The sequence below is a fragment of the Halichoerus grypus genome, chromosome 3 (assembly GCF_964656455.1).
Source record: "Halichoerus grypus chromosome 3, mHalGry1.hap1.1, whole genome shotgun sequence".
NCBI lineage: Eukaryota > Metazoa > Chordata > Mammalia > Carnivora > Phocidae > Halichoerus > Halichoerus grypus.
Window position 1 is genome coordinate 201,026,663 of NC_135714.1, and position 18,710 is coordinate 201,045,372.

The 18,710-nt window shown below is 37.2% G+C and overlaps 1 protein-coding gene across 2 annotated transcripts in view; it reads left to right on the top strand.

The window, feature by feature from the left end:
- The window catches only part of GPM6A (glycoprotein M6A), a 336,785-nt gene that overhangs the window by 175,588 nt on the left and 142,487 nt on the right, over positions 1-18,710 (top strand). Inside the window, exon 1 of one of the 2 annotated variants that reach the window (XM_036099810.2) lies at positions 13,129-13,755. The exons of the other annotated variant lie outside the window; for it this stretch is intronic. Coding sequence (XP_035955703.1) covers positions 13,719-13,755 — 37 coding nt within the window. The 5' untranslated portion in view covers positions 13,129-13,718. Of the gene's footprint in view, positions 1-13,128; positions 13,756-18,710 lie in introns of those variants that run through there. 2 annotated transcript variants of the gene reach the window in all.

Sequence of the window (18,710 nt, forward strand, 5' to 3'; positions counted from 1 at the left end):
GTGGTGGTTATAACACAAGTTCATTAATAGGAGATGCACTGAACTCTGTTTGGAGATGTGAGAAATTTTTTGTTGTTGACTTACAGAAGATGTTTAGATTTAACTGCACACATTTGAATTCCCTCTTCTACAGACCATCCAGGGAAGGCTGGTTATTACCACCTGCTTCCAACCTCAGTTTTGCTATGATTTTGGTTTTATATATGTCAATATTTATCTTCTTTAGTGAATGTAATCAAAAGTCAACATAATGTTGAAACTACTATATTAATAACTCAGAAATGCTGAATGGCCACCTGAAAGATATGTTTAAAAACCAGTCTTTTATAATGGAAGGTGTGATAGCTTTGGAGTCAAACAGACTTGTGTCTCAATCCTGATCCTAGTGCAGGACACACACACACACACACACACACCCACACACACAGAAAGAGAATGGATTTGAGTGTTAGGTGATATTTTAGGGTGTTCTAAGTCTCAGAATACAGATTAATGGCAAATGGTTTTTGAGATTGAATGCAACAAGCTTCTGTTTTAAAAACTGCAACTTTGATTTCAATTAGGCCTGAAAATGTTCTAGTTTAAAATGTTGTCCTGTGCCACATCAGAACAATTATAAAAGACCCAATTTAGATAGAAAACATAACATTTATGGCCACTGCTGATTGCTCAAGCATCTGCTTAATTGTCTTCCTTCCTAGATAATAAATAATAAAATTCTGTTGATGACCATTTGATACTAGAGATTTTTAGATATACATTTATTATAATAGCTGTGGAAAACATTCAAAGGCCTTGTATATTGATAATCCTAGCTAAAGGAGCCCTTGAGTGCTCTTTGGTATTATTACTGTGGTTTATTTTCATCTTTGCATATATCAGAGCCTAATATTATCTCTTTAAAATTTATTTGTTTAGTTAGCCTCTTACCTTCCTCTTCTAGAGTATAGATACCTTGAGAGCAGGGCTCTAGTGCATGTTTCCATTGAACTTGCCCCAGAAGTTAGATTTGTGTCTATAAGAAGGTAAGCACTTAATATATAGTTGGGGAATTAATGAATGAAAGACTGTCCCTGGGAAAGATTTCCTTGGACATCTCTTTTTTTTACTGAACAATGTTCAGTGAGTTTCAGATATCCATCATAGTGATTCCATAGGTCTATATGTTATGTTACGCACACCACAAGTGTGACTACCGTCTGTCACCATACAACACTATTAGAATGTCATTGACTATATTCCTATGGTGTACCTTTCATCCCCATGACTTATTCATTTCATAATGAAAGCCTGTACCTCTCACTCCCCTTTACCCATTTTGCCCAACCCCCCACACCTCTCCCTTCTGGCAACCATCAGTTTGTTCTCTGTATTTATGCTCTGTCTGTTTCTGCTTTTGTTTGGTTGGTTAGTTTTGTTTTTTAGATTCCACAGATAAGTGAAATCATGGTATTTGCCTTTGTCTGTCTGACTTACCCTCTAGGTCTATCCATGTTGTCACAAATGGCAAGATCTCATCTTTTTTTATGGCTGGGTTAATATTCCAGTGTGTGTGTGTGTGTGTGTGTGTGTGTGTGTGTGTGTGTGTGTATACCACATCGTTATCCATTCACCTATGGATGGACACTTGGGTTACTTCCATATCTTGGCTAGAGCAGATAATTGCTGCAATAAACATATATGTGCATGTATCTTTTCAAATTAGTGTTTTTGTTTTCTTTGGGTAAATACCTAGTACGGAATTACTGGATCAAATGGTATTTCTAGGACATCTTCTATTTACTGGCATCTGCTATACTGGTATCCTACTTATTTAGCTATAAATATTAAGTCTGTTAAAGAAGGGCAACTTTAATATATATTTCTATATCACTTATTTGCAGGAATTCATTAGTATTTCTTGTTTACTTTTCTTTATTAAGCCATGTAATGCAATGACATTTTGAGAGATTTTATATTCAAAATTTGCTTTGTCATGGCTGTGAACATGTACAAATTATTTGCTTCTCCAAGTCTCAGTGTTATGACCTGTAAAATGGGAATACCACTTATTTTCAAATTCTAAATAACCAGTAAGATAAAAAAATTGTGCCTAGCATACAGTGGGTGCCACACAAATACTTGTTAAATATTGAATAAAAAGAGTTAAATTTGTTCCCAAGAAGGCTGAGCCCTTCAAACTGGGTCTGTCCTCAGTCTCACTTTGTGAATGGTGAAGAGAAACAGTACAGCTCTCAACACCAAGCAGAGGAAATGTCATCCATAGTGAAATATTAAAAATGAAAAAGTGTCTGATACTTGACAAATATGAGTTGTAGACAAATGATATGGAAATTCAGGCAGTGGGATGGAGGGAGGGAATAAATCAGTTCTTCCAGGATATTTGCAGTATAAATCCTAAAAAGAGTTTGCATTTTATCTAGGACAACTGCAGTGGGGTGTTGACTGGGGACTTGAACATACTGCAGAAAACCATAAAGAAGAGTTGCAAATTGATAGATTGTATGATTGCCACACATTAGACTGAAGCCAGGTGGTGTTCTCCAACGCTCATTTGGACCTAATAGTATGCACATGGACTAAAGAGACTTTTAGGATGTAAACTACTTGTGTTTGAAAGCTTAAGTGTGTCAGTCTAACCAGAGCCAGGGTCTGGATCCAAATAGACCATATATGCCATTGCCAGTAAAACTTTCTTGGGACAATATTTTCTGGCTGTTTCTGGTACATGCCAGGACGTGGGCATATTTGTATTCTTTTAACTAATAGAAAGTGGATCACAATCAGAGATCTCTTGCTCAAGTGAACAAACCCCAAAATATGTGCAGATACCCAGCACACAAAAAGGGAACGATGCATAAAATCACACATCCTCTTTGAAGAAAAGAAGGGAGTGGATGACATCTCGATGGCTCTTTGGGAGAAGCCTACTACTTCCTGCTTGCGAGTTACTAGTTCAGGTGTATTGGTGGAGGGCATGCTGAATATGAGAAAAGTTGTCAATCTAGGAGCAGTTTCCTTTTATGAGATAAGAATTTTTAGCTTACCTAAGATGATCTCTGGAAATGTAAGAGTAGACTTTCATATATTTTTTTTTCATCCATAAAAGGACTTGCAATTTAATGTGTAAGCAGAAAGACCAAGATGCTTATTATAAAGCTGAGAAGACTTGAATCTTATTTTTCCTCATCATTGCTCTGTGCACCATGTTGTGTAATCAGCTTTTTCGAGGATTTTTCCTATCATCTGTGTCTGCCGGAACACTCAGAGCAAGATTTAAAATCAGTATTTAAAACTCAGAACTTATGGCAAACTGCAGCTTTGCAGACTTTGTGTTTGCCTCCCTTCTCTTCTTGCTCTGTCTCTCACTCTCTATTCTTATTTACTGGTTTTTATAAGCTCGTCATTTGCAATATGCAGTGTGACAAGTAAGGTTAGGCTTAACTGAGATTTCTAAGTTGTTAAATGTTGGGTCAAATAAATGGAGAAACAAATAACTCATCCTTCAGCTAAGGTATAGCATATCCATTGCCCTTCCTGTAACACTAAGACTACTCAAAAATGAAGAAATGCTAACATGAAGCTCCCTAGGATCCTATTAATGAAGTACTGGATGATTCGCCTTGTTGTGAGGGATGAATTTACAATTAGAAAGACCAAAATTCAAATCCCAGTGCCTTCATTCACCAGCTGTGTCACCTCGAGAAAGTTGCTTAACCGTTGAAAACCTCAATTTTCTCCTATGAAAGAAAGGTAGCTTGCGCAGTTGTTTCAGGTGGTAGAAATAACTTAGATGAATTGTTAGTCCAACACCAAGAACATAGGAGGTGACAGTGGTAACCAACTTACATTGTCAGCTTTATGAAGTTGTTCTACTCACTGATAATTAAAATATTTTATTAAACCACTTAGGACCAAAAGGCATGCAAACAATGAAAAAATCATATTGCAAATTCTACTTTCTAAAAAGAAACATTCTTAACATTCTCAATTGTTGTTTCCATAGGTGTATGTATACTTTAAAATATAAAATATACTACTCAGACTATTTTGTTATACAGTTCTATCACTTCATTTATTGTGAACAACTTTTCGTATTGGTAAACATGATTCGCATAATCACAAACTGCTACATGGTATTCCAATTTGGGGATGCACCAAAAATGTTATAACCGATTCCCTCCTAAAGTGGAAAAAAGCAGTAGCAGTATTTAGAGAAAACCAGATTGAAAAGGCAGTTTCCAATTAAAAGAACAGCTTTCAGTATAGTAAAGGCAAAATTAAAACAATTATATAACATAACCAAGTTGAGTTTGTACCAAGAACACAAACAGAGTTGAACACCTGAAAACCTACTACTGTAATTCCCTATTTTATTTTTGGGGGAGGTGCCCCAGGTAATGAGTTGAAGATAACTTGTATAAACTGGGGTTGTCCTGGGGGCAGCCAAACTATAATGTCCAGAGGAGAGCCCCCAGGAGGCACAGGGAACTGAAGTGGTGATGGGTGAGGGTTGTGACAGGTGCCCTGGAGGTTTGGCCAGGGAAAGGGGAGGCAAAGGTGCAGGGACTCCATGGCAGGGCTTCATGCATTGGAAGAGTAAGTGAATTGGACAACCTCTGGGAGCCTCTTCAGAGTCCTGCCACTGACGGAGAGGCACAGCCCACCAAGGTTGTGAGTGTGGGTTGTCTTTGAGATAGTCTCTGTTGCATGGTGTGTGTATGTGTATGTGTTTTAAGGGTGTGTGGCAGAAGCGGCTTTTGTCGATGCCCCCTCCTTTCTTTCACTTTCTGGATACTGCTCTGTATTTTTTAATCATGGTGGTTAAGTGGCCACAGACAGAGGTTTCAGCTCTACAGTATTTATAGCCTTGAAATTAAGAGCATTTGGAAACAGAAAGCTCTGGGTTTGAATCTCATCTTTGTCACTTAAGAGCTGGGTGATCTGTACAAATTACTCTTTTTTTTTTAAAGATTTTATTTATTTACTTCACAGAGAGAGAGAGAGCATAAGCAGGGGGAGCGGTAGGCAGAGGGAGAGGGAGAAGCAGGCTCCCCACTGAGCAGGGAGCCTGATGCGGGGCTCGATCCCAGGACCCTGAGATCATGACCTGGGCCGAAGGCAGATGCTTAACTACTGAGCCACCCATGTGCCCCTGTGCAAATTATTCTGTTTCCTCATCTACAAAATGGGAAATGATAATAATATTACCTACCTCTGACGATTGTTGTGTTAAATGAGTTAGAACATGAATTAGTATTATGTCTATCTGCAAGTTAATGTTTAATGAATGTAGTCACTAATCGATATTATATATATATATGTATATATACACATATATTAAAAAAGCTTTACCAAATTGGTAAAGCTTTTTTTATTGGAGTACCATTTTCACCAGTAGAGAAAAAAATCGACCAAACAACATTAATTGAAAATTTGGTCACTTTGACATTGATACAATTCTTTAATATATTAATGGAATATATTCATGGAGATAATATATATATAAAATCATACTTGTGGGAAAAGATTGCTAAAATTCAACGTATTTTATGATAAATAAACCTCAGCAATATGGAATCAAAGAGAATCTCTATTCATGCAGATAAAATATATCTACCCAAACCTACTACAAACAACATATAGTGGTGACACAGTGTTATCATTCCAGTTCAATTTACTGGTTCAATTCAACATTGCATTGGTGCTCCCAGAATGCACAGGAAGATAGACAAAATACATAAAAATAAAAAGATTAGAATCAAATCTGCTTTAGTTCAGAGATGTTACGGTTGCATAGAAACTTCAAGATGTATACACTATGAGAACTATAGGAGAGGTTAGCAAATTTGCTTCTTAGAGGATTAATTAAAAAAATAATGTATTCCTTTACTTCAGTCAAAAAGAATTGGAAAATGTAATATAAATTTTTTTTTTTTTGTAAAAGAAACCAGAATACCTAGAAATAAAAACAACGAAGTGTATGCAGAGCTTTTAGGGAGGATATTTTCACGTATTCTCAAAGTGTATGAAAGTAGTCCTGAATAAATGGACAGATAGCTCACGTTCATGGAAACTGATTCAATTTTGTAAAGATGTTAATTGTGTCTCACTAACTTTATGAAGTTACCGTAAGTTTGATAAATGCAAGTTATTTTCCCCTACAGTATTTGGAAGCTGATTTTAAAATGTATACAGTTGACCAAGGGCTTTTAAAAGAATGATCAAAGTTTGAGGACTTGCTCTTCTAAATATAAAGTAATTATAAAGCTAGCGTAATTAAGAAAATGTGTTATTGACACAGAAATGGACCCATAGACCAATGACACAGAATAGGGAATTCAGAAATAGTCATATTATATATAATATAGTCATATACAGTATATATGTAATATAGTCACATTATATATATTATAAATAATAGGAGAGCTTTTACATATGTGCACACAGAGACATACATAAGAATATTCATTGTAATATTTTCTGCAGTAGTTTAGAAATTAGAAACGATATTAAATGCTTATCAATAGTTAGATCTACAAATATCATCAGAAGATTGGGAAAAAGATATGGAAAGATACATACAATAAAATACCATTTATAATCATAGCAAAACCTGAGGCGCCTGGGTGGCTCAGTTGTTAAGCGTCTGCTTTCAGCTGGGGTCGTGATCCCGGGGTCCGGGGATCGAGCCCTGCATCGGGCTCCCTGCTCCGCGGGAAGCCTGCTTCTCCCTCTCCCACTCCCCCCTTCTTGTGTTCCCTCTCTCACTGTGTCTCTCTCTGTCAAATAAATAAATAAAATCTTTAAAAAAAAATAATAATCATAGCAAAACCTGCAAAGCAATACTAAATAGTGTGTGTGTGTAGTTTATATAAACATAAATATATATAAATTATATATATATATATATATATAATTATATATATATATATATATATATATAATTATGAGGACAGTATAGGGAATAAAAACACCCTGAGACTGATTGGTGGTTAACAGGGCTGAGAGGTAGGATTGGGGTAAATAAAGAGTAGAATGCAGTTAACAAAGGGGCACAGTAATCTTTCAATACTTTATTTTATATGTTGGATACCTGGACATACAGGTATTTATTACTATGTATAATGTTATGTTTGAATTAGGACTTTGTGACAAGAGCCTTAGCTCATCTTAAATGCTCTTGAGTATGCTACTTATGTAAGTGTAGGCAGACACAGGGGTGGTTTGAAGAATGGTCTTTGGAGTCAGAATGCCTACGTTATTTTGTGTAAAGAATTGAACCTTTCTGTGCCTATTTCATTATCTGTAAAAATGGGGATAATAGGAACTACCTGATAGGGTTATTTGAAGATTAAGTGGGGTAATCATAAATGCCTAAGGGCTGAGTACAATTTTGGTTATTATTATTATTGCTTCTGTAATATGTTCCAAGAACTTGTTTAATTGTGACTCTCTTTGGGCTGAGCTGTTAGCTCTGTGAGAGCAGGGAACCACGTCTGTCCTGATCACCTAGCCCAGCTTCTGCTACATGGTAGTTAGTGAATCAATACAAGTTGAGTGTGTGATTGAGCTGTGCAGTTGCTTTTCTGGTGAGCTCAATTTAAGTAGCATTTCTGAGAAAATAAAGAACCAACTTGGGCCATTTTTTATTATCTCTTTCTCAGTGGGTAGCAGAGTTTGGATTTTGAGCTGCTAAACACAGGCCACTGCTGGTTACAACACTGCTTTTTGGAAGCATGCTTTAACCATTCCCTCCTCCCCGCTCTTTGCCCCCCCCCCCCACCTCACCCAGCGTGGTTTCTGCATGTTTCAGGGAAAACATAATTAACGAAAAGGGTTTGGGTTTTCTCTAGTTTGCTAGCATTTTGGAGAGAGACAACACTATTTAGAACTTCTAAATTTTTTAGCAACTTTTTGGTTTATGGTAAATACTTATAAATGATTATTCTTATTTTGGAAGGGTAAATTTGATCTAAGGGGTGTCACTCATAGAAATTTACTGTCTCTCCTTCTTATAATTGGTGCTTACGACAGTGTAGCTTTCCCTTAGCAAAGGAAACGTGGCACACAATTAATAATTTCACAGTTACTTTTTTGTTCTACTGTTTGCTTTTTGAAATATCTCTTTATCATTCTGCCTTCAGCTCTTCAGGCATGGCCTTTGTTGTGTATGAACACAACCTATAGCTCCTGGAATTATTGTAAAGAGTGTCCACAATTTAAAACTTTGTGGAAGCTGCTAAATGTAAGAGAAAGTATATTTTAAGCCATGAATGTATTCATTCATTCATTATTATCATTTCATTTATTTATTCGTGAGTTTTACAAATGTCTAGTGAAAGCTTGCTGTGTGTTTGCCTTGTAGGGAGGTGGATAGAGTCTCTGACCCCATGGGGCTTGTGGGCTGCAGGCCAGTGGGGTAAATAAATGTAGAATGCCAACTTTGGGGAATAACTCTGTAATGACATATATTATCAGTGCTGCAGAAGGCCTGTTCTCTGATCAATTCGTTTAAACTAAGATCTGATAAGTGAGTGGATCTAGCTCTCTAAGGGTGGAGGGAAAAGTGTTTTAAGCAAAAGGAACAACATTTAAAAATAGACACTTTGGGGAAATGAGAAGGAGATAAGTGGGTGAGGAATAACTGGGGGAGGTTAGGCTTGAGAGCCAGGCTCCTGCCACGTGATGCCCCATCTCTCCCACCAAACTAAGTAGGTTGAACTTTGTCCTAAGAACAGGGGCAAACCATTGACCAGTTGTAAACAGGACCACGACATTGTCATGATAGCAGGCTTGGCCAACTCTGAAAAGACAGTATGAATAGATTCACAGGGAAAGGTCTTAGTGTGAAAGAGCCTGAAAGAACTAAAGGTAATTTCTTGGGGTGACTAATAATGGGTTTCTCATCTTCTCCCTTTTAAGACTCTAGTCTTCTAGGGTACAGGACTGGTCTCTGGAGTGACTCCCTTGCCTCTTTAGTAACTCTGGGGACCAAGTCTCAGGACCAGATTTTCCAGCACAAGACTCCTGAACACCTTGGGGATAAGATGCCCCATAAACAGTAAAAGAGGGTTTCCAACCGCCCATGTGGCCAGGTGTTAGTCCATTCCATGCAATCAGAAGAATACCTCTCTTTATGAGTTTTTGAGTATTCAGTTTCAACTGTCTAGAAAACCTTTCCTGCTCCCTTCCACTGCCTTCTCTTTTTCCTGGAGAATATCACATCCTTTAGGGATCAGGTCAGATCAACCTATACTTTCTAGGAAAGCAAGAAAACTTTCTCAACTATCAAAACTAAATAATAGGTTAGGTATCCTTGCTGTAAGCTCATGTAGCAACCTGTGCGTTTTTATCCCAATTAGATATCACTTGTCATACAATGTGTGATTTGTGACTTGTTTGTGCTATTAGACTATGAACATCATTAGGGCCGGAATTTTTTTGTTAGTATCTCTTGCCTACAGCAAGTTCCTATGCATATAAGAATGCTAAATAAACATTTGTACAATTAAATAATGAAAGGGAGTAGGAATAATGATACTTAAGTTTAGCAAGACCTGTAAAGACCATGGTCATTCTGTGCATCGACTGCATTATACAATTATAAAACTCCAAAGAATGTTATGCTACTTTTATAATACATTTAAAACAACAAAGTGTTTGTGGTGGTTTTAATTTTCTTTAAGAAAATGTGTAGATGGGGCGCCTGGGTGGCTCAGTTGGTTAAGCGACTGCCTTCGGCTCAGGTCATGATCCTGGAGTCCCTGGATCGAGTCCCACATCGGGCTCCCTGCTCGGTGGGGAGCCTGCTTCTCCCTCTGACCCTCCCCCCTCTCTTGTGCTCTCTCTCTCTCTCTCATTCTGTCTCAAATAAATAAATAAAATCTTTAAAAAAAAAAAAAAAAAAAGAAAATGTGTAGAAGTCAGTTTCTGACCTAGGACTTAAACCAGCAGCCAGAAAGATTCTTTTTTATTGAAATGCAGGAAGAAACCAACTAAGACATTTCCTTTTCAAGACAGGGTTGGATCTGTGTCTGAAACATTTGAGGAACTAAAGCAGTTCTCAACGTGTCTATACTATACTTTGTTCACGGTTTCACATGTCTGTTTTGTTATCTGACTCAAAGACCTTAAACATTTTTTTTCCACTTCATAAAGTTGGTGCTGTATTTGGAGCCATCAGCTTGTTTCATCTGCAACTCTGTTGACTAGACTGTATTTTGAATATTGTATCACAGTGATGACTGAATTACATAATAGAAGAATATGTAGATATTTTCTTGGTTTATATAATTAAATGTCTGTAAAAATAAGATGAGGTGTTAAAGAAAGAGCCAGCTCCAAATTAAGGTGATGTAAGAGAAATGAGGACTGAATGGGTTTAGGTTTAGTGACTAATGTGTCTTCTAGCTTATGCAGGAAAAATGTAATAAACATCGTAAATATTTCTGAGACACTATTTGAAAGGGAAATCATATCTAACATTCATTATCCTATTTTTAAACTACCTAGTGAACCCACACCACATACTTTAAATAAATGACTACAACAGTGTGGCAAATGCATTGTGGTATAATGGAAAGAATATGAGATTGGGGCATCTCGTCATTTCAGCTTCTAGGTCTTAAAGGAAATCTAAAAGAAACAGCGTTGCCAGTTCTTAAGGCTCATGTAGCATATTTTAGGATTCATATGGTTCATCTACAATAATGCCATTCATTTCTCTTTTCTAACTAGCGTTCAGATACTTGGTTGTTCAAAATATCTTAAGTTCAAGTGAGATCAGGATTTTAAAACAATCCTAAAAACAACAATCAGCCACAACAACTCACCTGTCCTCAAATAGGGGGAGAAGGAAATGGGGAATTCATGTTTAATGGGGACTGAGTTTCCATTTGGGAAAATGAGAACATTCTGGAGATGGATGGTGGTGATGGCTGCAGAAGATGTGACCATACTTAATACCACTGCACTGTACACTTAAACATGATTAAAATGGTATGTTTTATGTCACATATGCTTGACCATGATAAAAAAATAATCTTGGCTCACTGAGAAGTGATGGCCATAAGGAAGCTGTGTGTGTGCATGTTTCTGCTCATAAGAATCTGTTTAGCCTGGATTTGGGGTGGTTCTTCATATATTAAAAAAATCAGAATAAGTTGCTCTTGTCTTCTTTTGTTAACAGTTTTTTTAAAGATTTTATTTATTTATTTATTTATTTATTTATTTGAGAGAAAGAGAGAGAGAGCATGAGCCAGAGGAAGGGCAGAGAAGCAGACTTCCCACTGAGCACAGAGCCCGATGCAGGACTCAATCCCAGGTCCCTGGAATCATGACCTGAGCTGAAGGCAGGCACTTAACCAACTGAGCCACCCAGGGACTCTTGTTAACAATTTTTGTATAAAAAAGTCCATTTTAGAGAAAAAGTTGATTATTAAAGGATTTTGTTGATCTACAACAAAGCTTCCAGAAGGAAAAGTCTAGTTATTTTTCCACCCGTCTTTCCCAATGCATGCTTTTCATTTCCCTATCATTTCTTCTCTTTCTTTCCTATGCATGGTGGAAACGAAAGGCTGAGGTGTGAAGATGCTGGAGACGCTCATCATGGAACAGTGTGGGCAGGACAAGTGGCTTCCAGGGTCAGAGCATTAGCCAAGGAATCGCTGACATGGGTTCTGAGACTTACTTGGTCCCTGGGTCTCCTTGGGTCTCAGTTTTTGTCCAGCACGAAATGAGGGAAAAATAATACTTTTCCTATTGGTTTTACCAATGGGTTAATGCATATGAATGTGTTTTGTAGATTGTAAAGTGCTCTAGAAATTTAAAGTGGCATCATTATTTCTACTGCTATTACTATTAATGATTTTTCACTGATGATTTCTGTGGTATAAAATGAGGAAAGAATATAAATGAGGAGTGATGCTCCATTCTGTTTTGACTAAATGCCAGGTTATGTCAGCCTAGGGTAAGTTGGAGCAGAGATGCTGCTATGATTTGGCTCTTTGATTTCCCTCATGGTTTCTTTCTTTCAATCTGTGCCCTGAGTAAGCAGCTTGCTCACAAACCCTTGAATATGGATTGAAATATATTCAGAAGAGAGAGGTTTTTTTATTTATTTGAATTATACTTACCTGTGGGTTAAATTCATTTGAATAGGGAAAATAAATAGCAGATGACTGCAGAAGTAAGAAGGCTAAACATTCTTTTAGGAGAAATCATGAGAAATAAAGTGGAATGTTGTACAAGAATTGTCTTGCCTCTAAATAGTTGCTTTTGTAATGGTTCCAAAGGTGGCGTGTATGTAACATGTTACTGACCCACTTTAAAAAACGTGTGAAATATATGCTCTGATGTATTGTGGATAATTAGGATGTGAATTATTTTTCATTAATCGTAAGGAAATTGTGTGTGTGTGCGTGTGTGTGTGTGTGTGTGTGTTTCTCCATGTGCTTGCTTATTTGGGCATGGAGACAGAGACAGGGATTCTTCCTTTCTTTATACTTTATGCTGTAGTAAGGGTTTATGCCCCCTTGAAAGAGAAACTGTATTTTCTCACTATACCTTTTGTGAAGTACTGAGACTCTTGGACTGTGCCCTCTCACTCAGTGGGCTGAAGTACAAATGCTAATTTATTGCCAGACTGCAGGGTTGTGATTTGCATTCCAAATCAGACTGCAGCTTCCCATTATAAATTGCTTATCCCGTTGTTCCTTATCTAGAATTTGTTCCTTCTATTATCCTACTCATTCCCCAATAATGACCCTTGAAACAATTCCCATTTAAAATCAGATTCCCACTTAAAAGCAGCAGTTTTGGTGGACTAAAATGATAACAATAAATTACCAAGACATCAATAGATGCCTTGGAAAAATTTCCGTGTTTTTCTCCCTTTCCTTTAAGAATCTTCTGGCACGGAAGTAAAATAATTACTTAAAATATATCTTTCAGGCTTAAGGGTTTATACTCATTCTTTTGAAAACCATACTTTTATATCTTTTTAAATCTGAAAGGTGTGAGCTTACAAAACCTCTGTTAATACTAAACTCGTACAGATAAACTCTGAGGTGGTTTAGTTGCATCCTTTCTTGCCACTTTTAAATCAAATTAACTAGATACTCAGAGAGCAGAGCAAAGGAAAATGCATTTTCGCAAGGTATCTGACTGGTGAGAAGCAGAGCTGCAGCATAAAGAACCGGCAGGAATCCGGGCTTTCCCACTCTGGTGGCAAAGAGGGGGAATCATGGGTTGGTGGTCTGCTTCATGTTAGGAGGACACCCCTCCATCTGTTCACAGCTCAGCCTCTTTCCAATTTAAAGCCCAGATTTCCATACAAACCTCAATTTCTTTTCCCCATTTTAAATGCAAAGCAAGGCTTGTGAATCACAGAGTCTCGGCTACTGGGATTCAGACCAAATTTCCCCCCAAAATTCTCAGGCTATTTGCTTGAATACCTGCTTACAGTGGTACACAATGGGCAGCTTTGAGAAGAAAAATTGATAATCTTCACGGAAGAGTAATTTGAATGAAATTACACTTGACAGCCTGTCTCCAAGCAAACAAGAGGCGCGAAGGAGCCTTAGCTAAGCTCGGAGGACTTGCCCAAGCCACTGCTGTGGGAGCTTCCCAGGGAAAAAAAAATCACCAGTTTTTCCAACATCTAATTGAGCTTTTGATTAATTCCGTGTACCAGATTCTACTGAAGAAAGGTAGCCATGGAAGAGAATATGGAAGAGGGACAGACACAAAAAGGTACTGTTCTAAAAAGGGTTTGTTTGTAACTAAGTAATTATTTTGCAGTTTCCTTGTTTGCTTTAGACACTTGCCAGTAGGGCTAATGAATGTTTCTCTCTTGGAAGGCATTTTTTTTTGTTTCCCTTTTAGTCTGTTCCTCACTTGGAATAATGTCTGGCTTGAATGTTGTCGTTATTTGCAAATCTTTCAGATCTAAGTATCCAATGCATAGTCGAGTTTGGTGATAAGAGCATTGCGGTATTGTTGCGAACTCTTTCTTAGACCAGTCTTTGTTAACGTTCTTTTATTTCATGTTTTCATGCTTGTTGAGCTGGGTCAGGGACTCCTGGTGTGAGCCACAGATGCAATATTTGGAGCTAGTTGTGGCTAAAAATCTGATGATGTAACCATTATCAATACCTTTGGATGGACATCTGATAGAACAAAGACCAAGCGTATATATATATTCTATTCTGGTTGGTGCATCGTCTTAAAAAAATCTTTTTTTTCTTTGTGTGGATGCAATTTAGTTTTAATATAGGTGGAGCAAAGGTTCATAAATTTTCAGAGTGAATAGTGATGTTAAGGTTTTCCTTTCTATGGAGTTGACGGTAATCAACTTCTGAGTAATAAATGTCAAAGGTATTTTCTGATGCACTTTTTAGCCTTTGTAGGTATATCTATCTGGCTGTATAAATTAAAGTAAAATTGTCATTTTTATAGGTTAAAACTGGCCAAATATTGACAATTTCAAATGATTCAGACACTATGGAATTTGTGTGTGTGTGTGTGTGAGACAAGTGGTAGCTCTGGAGGGAACTGTGGCTCTGTCTCAGGATCGGCAGCATTTTCTCTCATCCCTGTTCTCAGACTTATGTAATGTTACACAAAACACTCTTGTGGTCTTAGGATGCAAAGAGTGGCACAGGTATTACTACACAAAGGTAATACTGAAGAGTAGTATTGGAAAGATTTAGCTATCAAATTTGATTTTGAATGTCTGTAAATGCAGTATTTTAGAAGACTATATTTTACATGAAAAAACAGGTAGTTTGGAAGCACAGTACAGTTTTCATGATTTTGAGCCATTCAGCTTTGCTGAGTCTCTTCACACACACACACACACACACACACACGCATACACTCAACACATCTATATAATCAAAGACTATTGACATTAAATATTTAAGTGTTTTATAAAAGCAATAGAGGAAGTTAATAGATAAGGTAATGTCCAAATTTTAGTCCCTAGCACACTCGTTAATGATACTCTGTAAAGAAACACAATAATCTACATAGATATCATGTGATCTGTTTTTTAAATAAAAAAATCCTCAACTACCTTTATTGTGTGAATAAACAGCTTAATTATTCACCAGTGATTTGAAATGGCAATTTTCCTGGTAATTTTCACCCTTAAAAGGCATCTCTGTTGACTGTTTTACTTTAGGAATAAAGTATCTTATTTTAATATTTTTTATAGCACATAAGGAGGTTGCTTCTTGGTCAAGGAAAGATAAACTGATAATTTTCACATAGAGAAGTGATATTCATTGCAGTAAATAAAATTTTGAGATAAATTGTGGATTGTGGTAACAGGTTGAAATGTCTGAGCAAGCCTTGGTAGAGGCAGGAACCAAGAAAAATGATGTAATTAGTTATAATGTTTTTCTCAGGTAACACTGAAAATCTTTCTTTCATGGGGGTGGAGGCAGCAGCGATGTGATGAGGGAACGTCCTGTTGCAGTGGGTTTTTTCGTTTTTTGTGTTTTTTTTTTTTTTTTTTATTAAGGAGTGCATATTTAAATCAGGAACAGTAGTGGAAAACAATTTTTTAAAAATGAAAAGTTGTATGATGGTCTATCAGTACATAAAGATGTAAGTTAAGGTGGCGCCTGGGTGGCTCAGTCGTTAAGCGTCTGCCTTCGGCTCAGGTCATGATCCCGGGTCCTGGGATCGAGCCCCGCATCGGGCTCCCTGCTCCGCGGGGAGCCTGCTTCTCCCTCTCCCACTCCCCCTGCTTGTGTTCCCTCTCTCGCTGTGTCTCTCTCTGTCAAATAAATAAATAAAATCTTTAAAAAAAAAAAAGATGTAAGTTAAATATCTATGATTAAGCTTTTTTTATTAATTGAGAAGATCTAACTCTCATCATTCCTGGTCTATTCCTTTCAACTATGCCGATGACACCTTTTCTATATAAGTTTGTTTTTAGAAAGTTATATTTGCACATAAATGCTCTCTGTGCATGTGCAGGGGTGGAGGAAACAATGCAAATTGGAGGATCTAAGTTGGAAAGCTACTTGACAAGCAGATTAATCATGAGAGATTTTTTAAGAGTTTAGGTGGACAGATTTAATGATCCATCAACTTTAAAGGAAAAGAGCGCTGTGCATTAACTTTCATCCTGTGTCTCTTAAATTGCATAGAATTTTCTTAAGTAATAATTCAGATATCACAGAATTCTCTCCCATTTGAAAGATGCTTTCCTGTCCCTTCTTACAATTTAAATCTATTTTTCTCTGTTACAAATTAGAAAGACTTGAATTCACATTAGTATTTATCCATGTCCACTTCCAAATTCAACTACAATATAAAATGGAAGCCAGTGGTTTCATAAACATATTTGAAAAAATATAGTTGAAACTTAAAGACTTAAAAAGATTTTGTGTAAGAAATATAGTTTTATTCATAATGAGATCTTCCTTCCCTATTTAATCTGTAAAAGGCAACTGAAAGCAGTCCTAATATTTACCCTAATTTAACTGTATATGTTCATCCTGGAAGAGAGGATAATTTAAAAGTGTGGGTGACTTCACCAGTCATTCTGCTCAATGGCTTGGTGTGAAACTGAAATGGGGTCATTAATCTGTTGCATCCATTTCTGCCACTGTCCCAAAAGGTGAGTATCTTATTGTGCTGAGTGGGAGGCTAGTGTTTTAAGAAAGATGTATTTTTTTGTAAAACATGCCCTCTAAATGAAAGCCAATTACTTGATCTTGGGTCCAACTAAAGCAACCAACAGTATTCTGATATTGGAGAAAAAAAAAGAGGAAAAGGAAAGAAGCTATTTTGAATGTGGCCCTTGGATACAGCCATAATAAAGCTAGCATCCCTGTTGTCAAAAATTGAAGTACATGGTCATCCAATCATGGCAACAAGGGTTTCAGTTACTGTAGAGAGACTGAGCAAAGTGCATGAAGAGATTTTTACAAAGATTTAAAAGGTATACATTTATGACTTGTAGACATGCAACTATGTCTGGAATGTTTTGCCCAGTCCTATGGGAAAAGATGTAAATGATTTAAGTGAGTCTGATCATTAGTGAATTAGTGAATGTGTGTTCAGGTGGCCAAGCAAGTGGGTGACCATTACTTTATAGACAACCTCAATGAACGTTACTGAATTAGGAGGAGGTCAAAGCTGCTGAATTAATGATTAGAAGAAATGACGAAATTATACAGAGATAAAAAGGAAATAGTAATGAACAGGAAGAGCTAGCAAGTTGGAATCTTCATAAATTAGCTGAACTGTTCCAAATAGCCAAAAACTGATTGACGTCATTTCTGAACATGAACATCATATGAAACAAAGCCTCAAAAATGACATGTAATATACCAGAAATGTTTCATTGTCTCAAAAGATAGTGGCTAAAGTGTTACCATGTTCTTCTTGTATAATTAGCAGCAGTGTATGAATCTGTGTGTCAGCTTCTTGAGGTAAACAGAGACAACCACTACCTCCCTTCCAACACTGATGCCCGGTTTACCCTCTCCTCAAGAGAAATCAACCCTTGGTGACCCTCGAGGACTATGTCACTAGAGGAAGTAGAAGTTCAAACTCATGTGACAAGGCATAGTTTCATCATCTCAACACTGATCATATGACTATGGTTTAATGGCCGTCATTCATTCATCTTTAGTCCAGCATGCATGGGTCATGTCAGCATATCCTTAGCTTATTAAAACCAACAAAAATATCTGGATGAAAGGACAGTACATGGGTTTATTTTTTCTCTCTTTCAATCTTAATGTTTATCTCATAATTAATACTGTACATTTATGTTTGATGTGCCTGCTCGTAATTATATACTTTTCGTTTTACATTATACATTTCTACATGCATCACCATAAAGAAGTCAACGCACAAACGTGTATGTATCGTATTTATGGGCTGACTGAAATTCTTCTCGAAAAAAAATTTTTTTAAGATTTTACTTATTTATTTGACAGAGAGAGGGAGCAAGCGAGAGAGAGCGAGCACAAGCAGAGGGAATGGCAGGCAGAGGCAGAGGGAGAAGCAGGCTCCCCGCTGAACAAGGAGCCCGATGCGGGTCTCCATCCCAGGACCCTGAGATCATGACCTGACCCAAAGGCAGATGTTTTAACCGACTGAGCCACCCAAGCACCCCTCGAAAATGTTTTTGACTCATGTTAGTTTGGCCTTGAAAGATGACTTTGCAGCCTAACCCTTCTTGAGACAAACGTCATCTCTAAAGAAAAGACACCACTGTAATAAGTGAAAAGGGAAGTAGCTTTGGCTTTATGACAAAAGAGGATATTGGGCAACTTAAATTGCCCAATGATTTCCGTGACAGATAGTGGCCTAAGGACTTTACATAAATTAACTCATTGACTCTTCACAATGACCTTAAGTGGTACTAATATTGAGGAAACTAAAAATCAAATAGGTTGATTAACTTGACGGAAGTCACATAGTAGCGAGGAGGAGAGCCATTCAGATTGAGGCCACACCCTGTCAATAATGGCCTACCTACCACAACTTTTTTTTAAGTGGCTCTGCTTCAACCACACACTTTTACTGCACTAATCAGCCGTGCTCTATAACTTATGGTGGTGTTCATTATCACCTACCGTGGCTTTTTTGGCCAGATGTGGACAGCTTTGTCGAGGGCAGCCGATCCCTAGGTGTGCCAGCAATCTATCACCTGTGAGAGTTTATTCCAAAAAGATGAG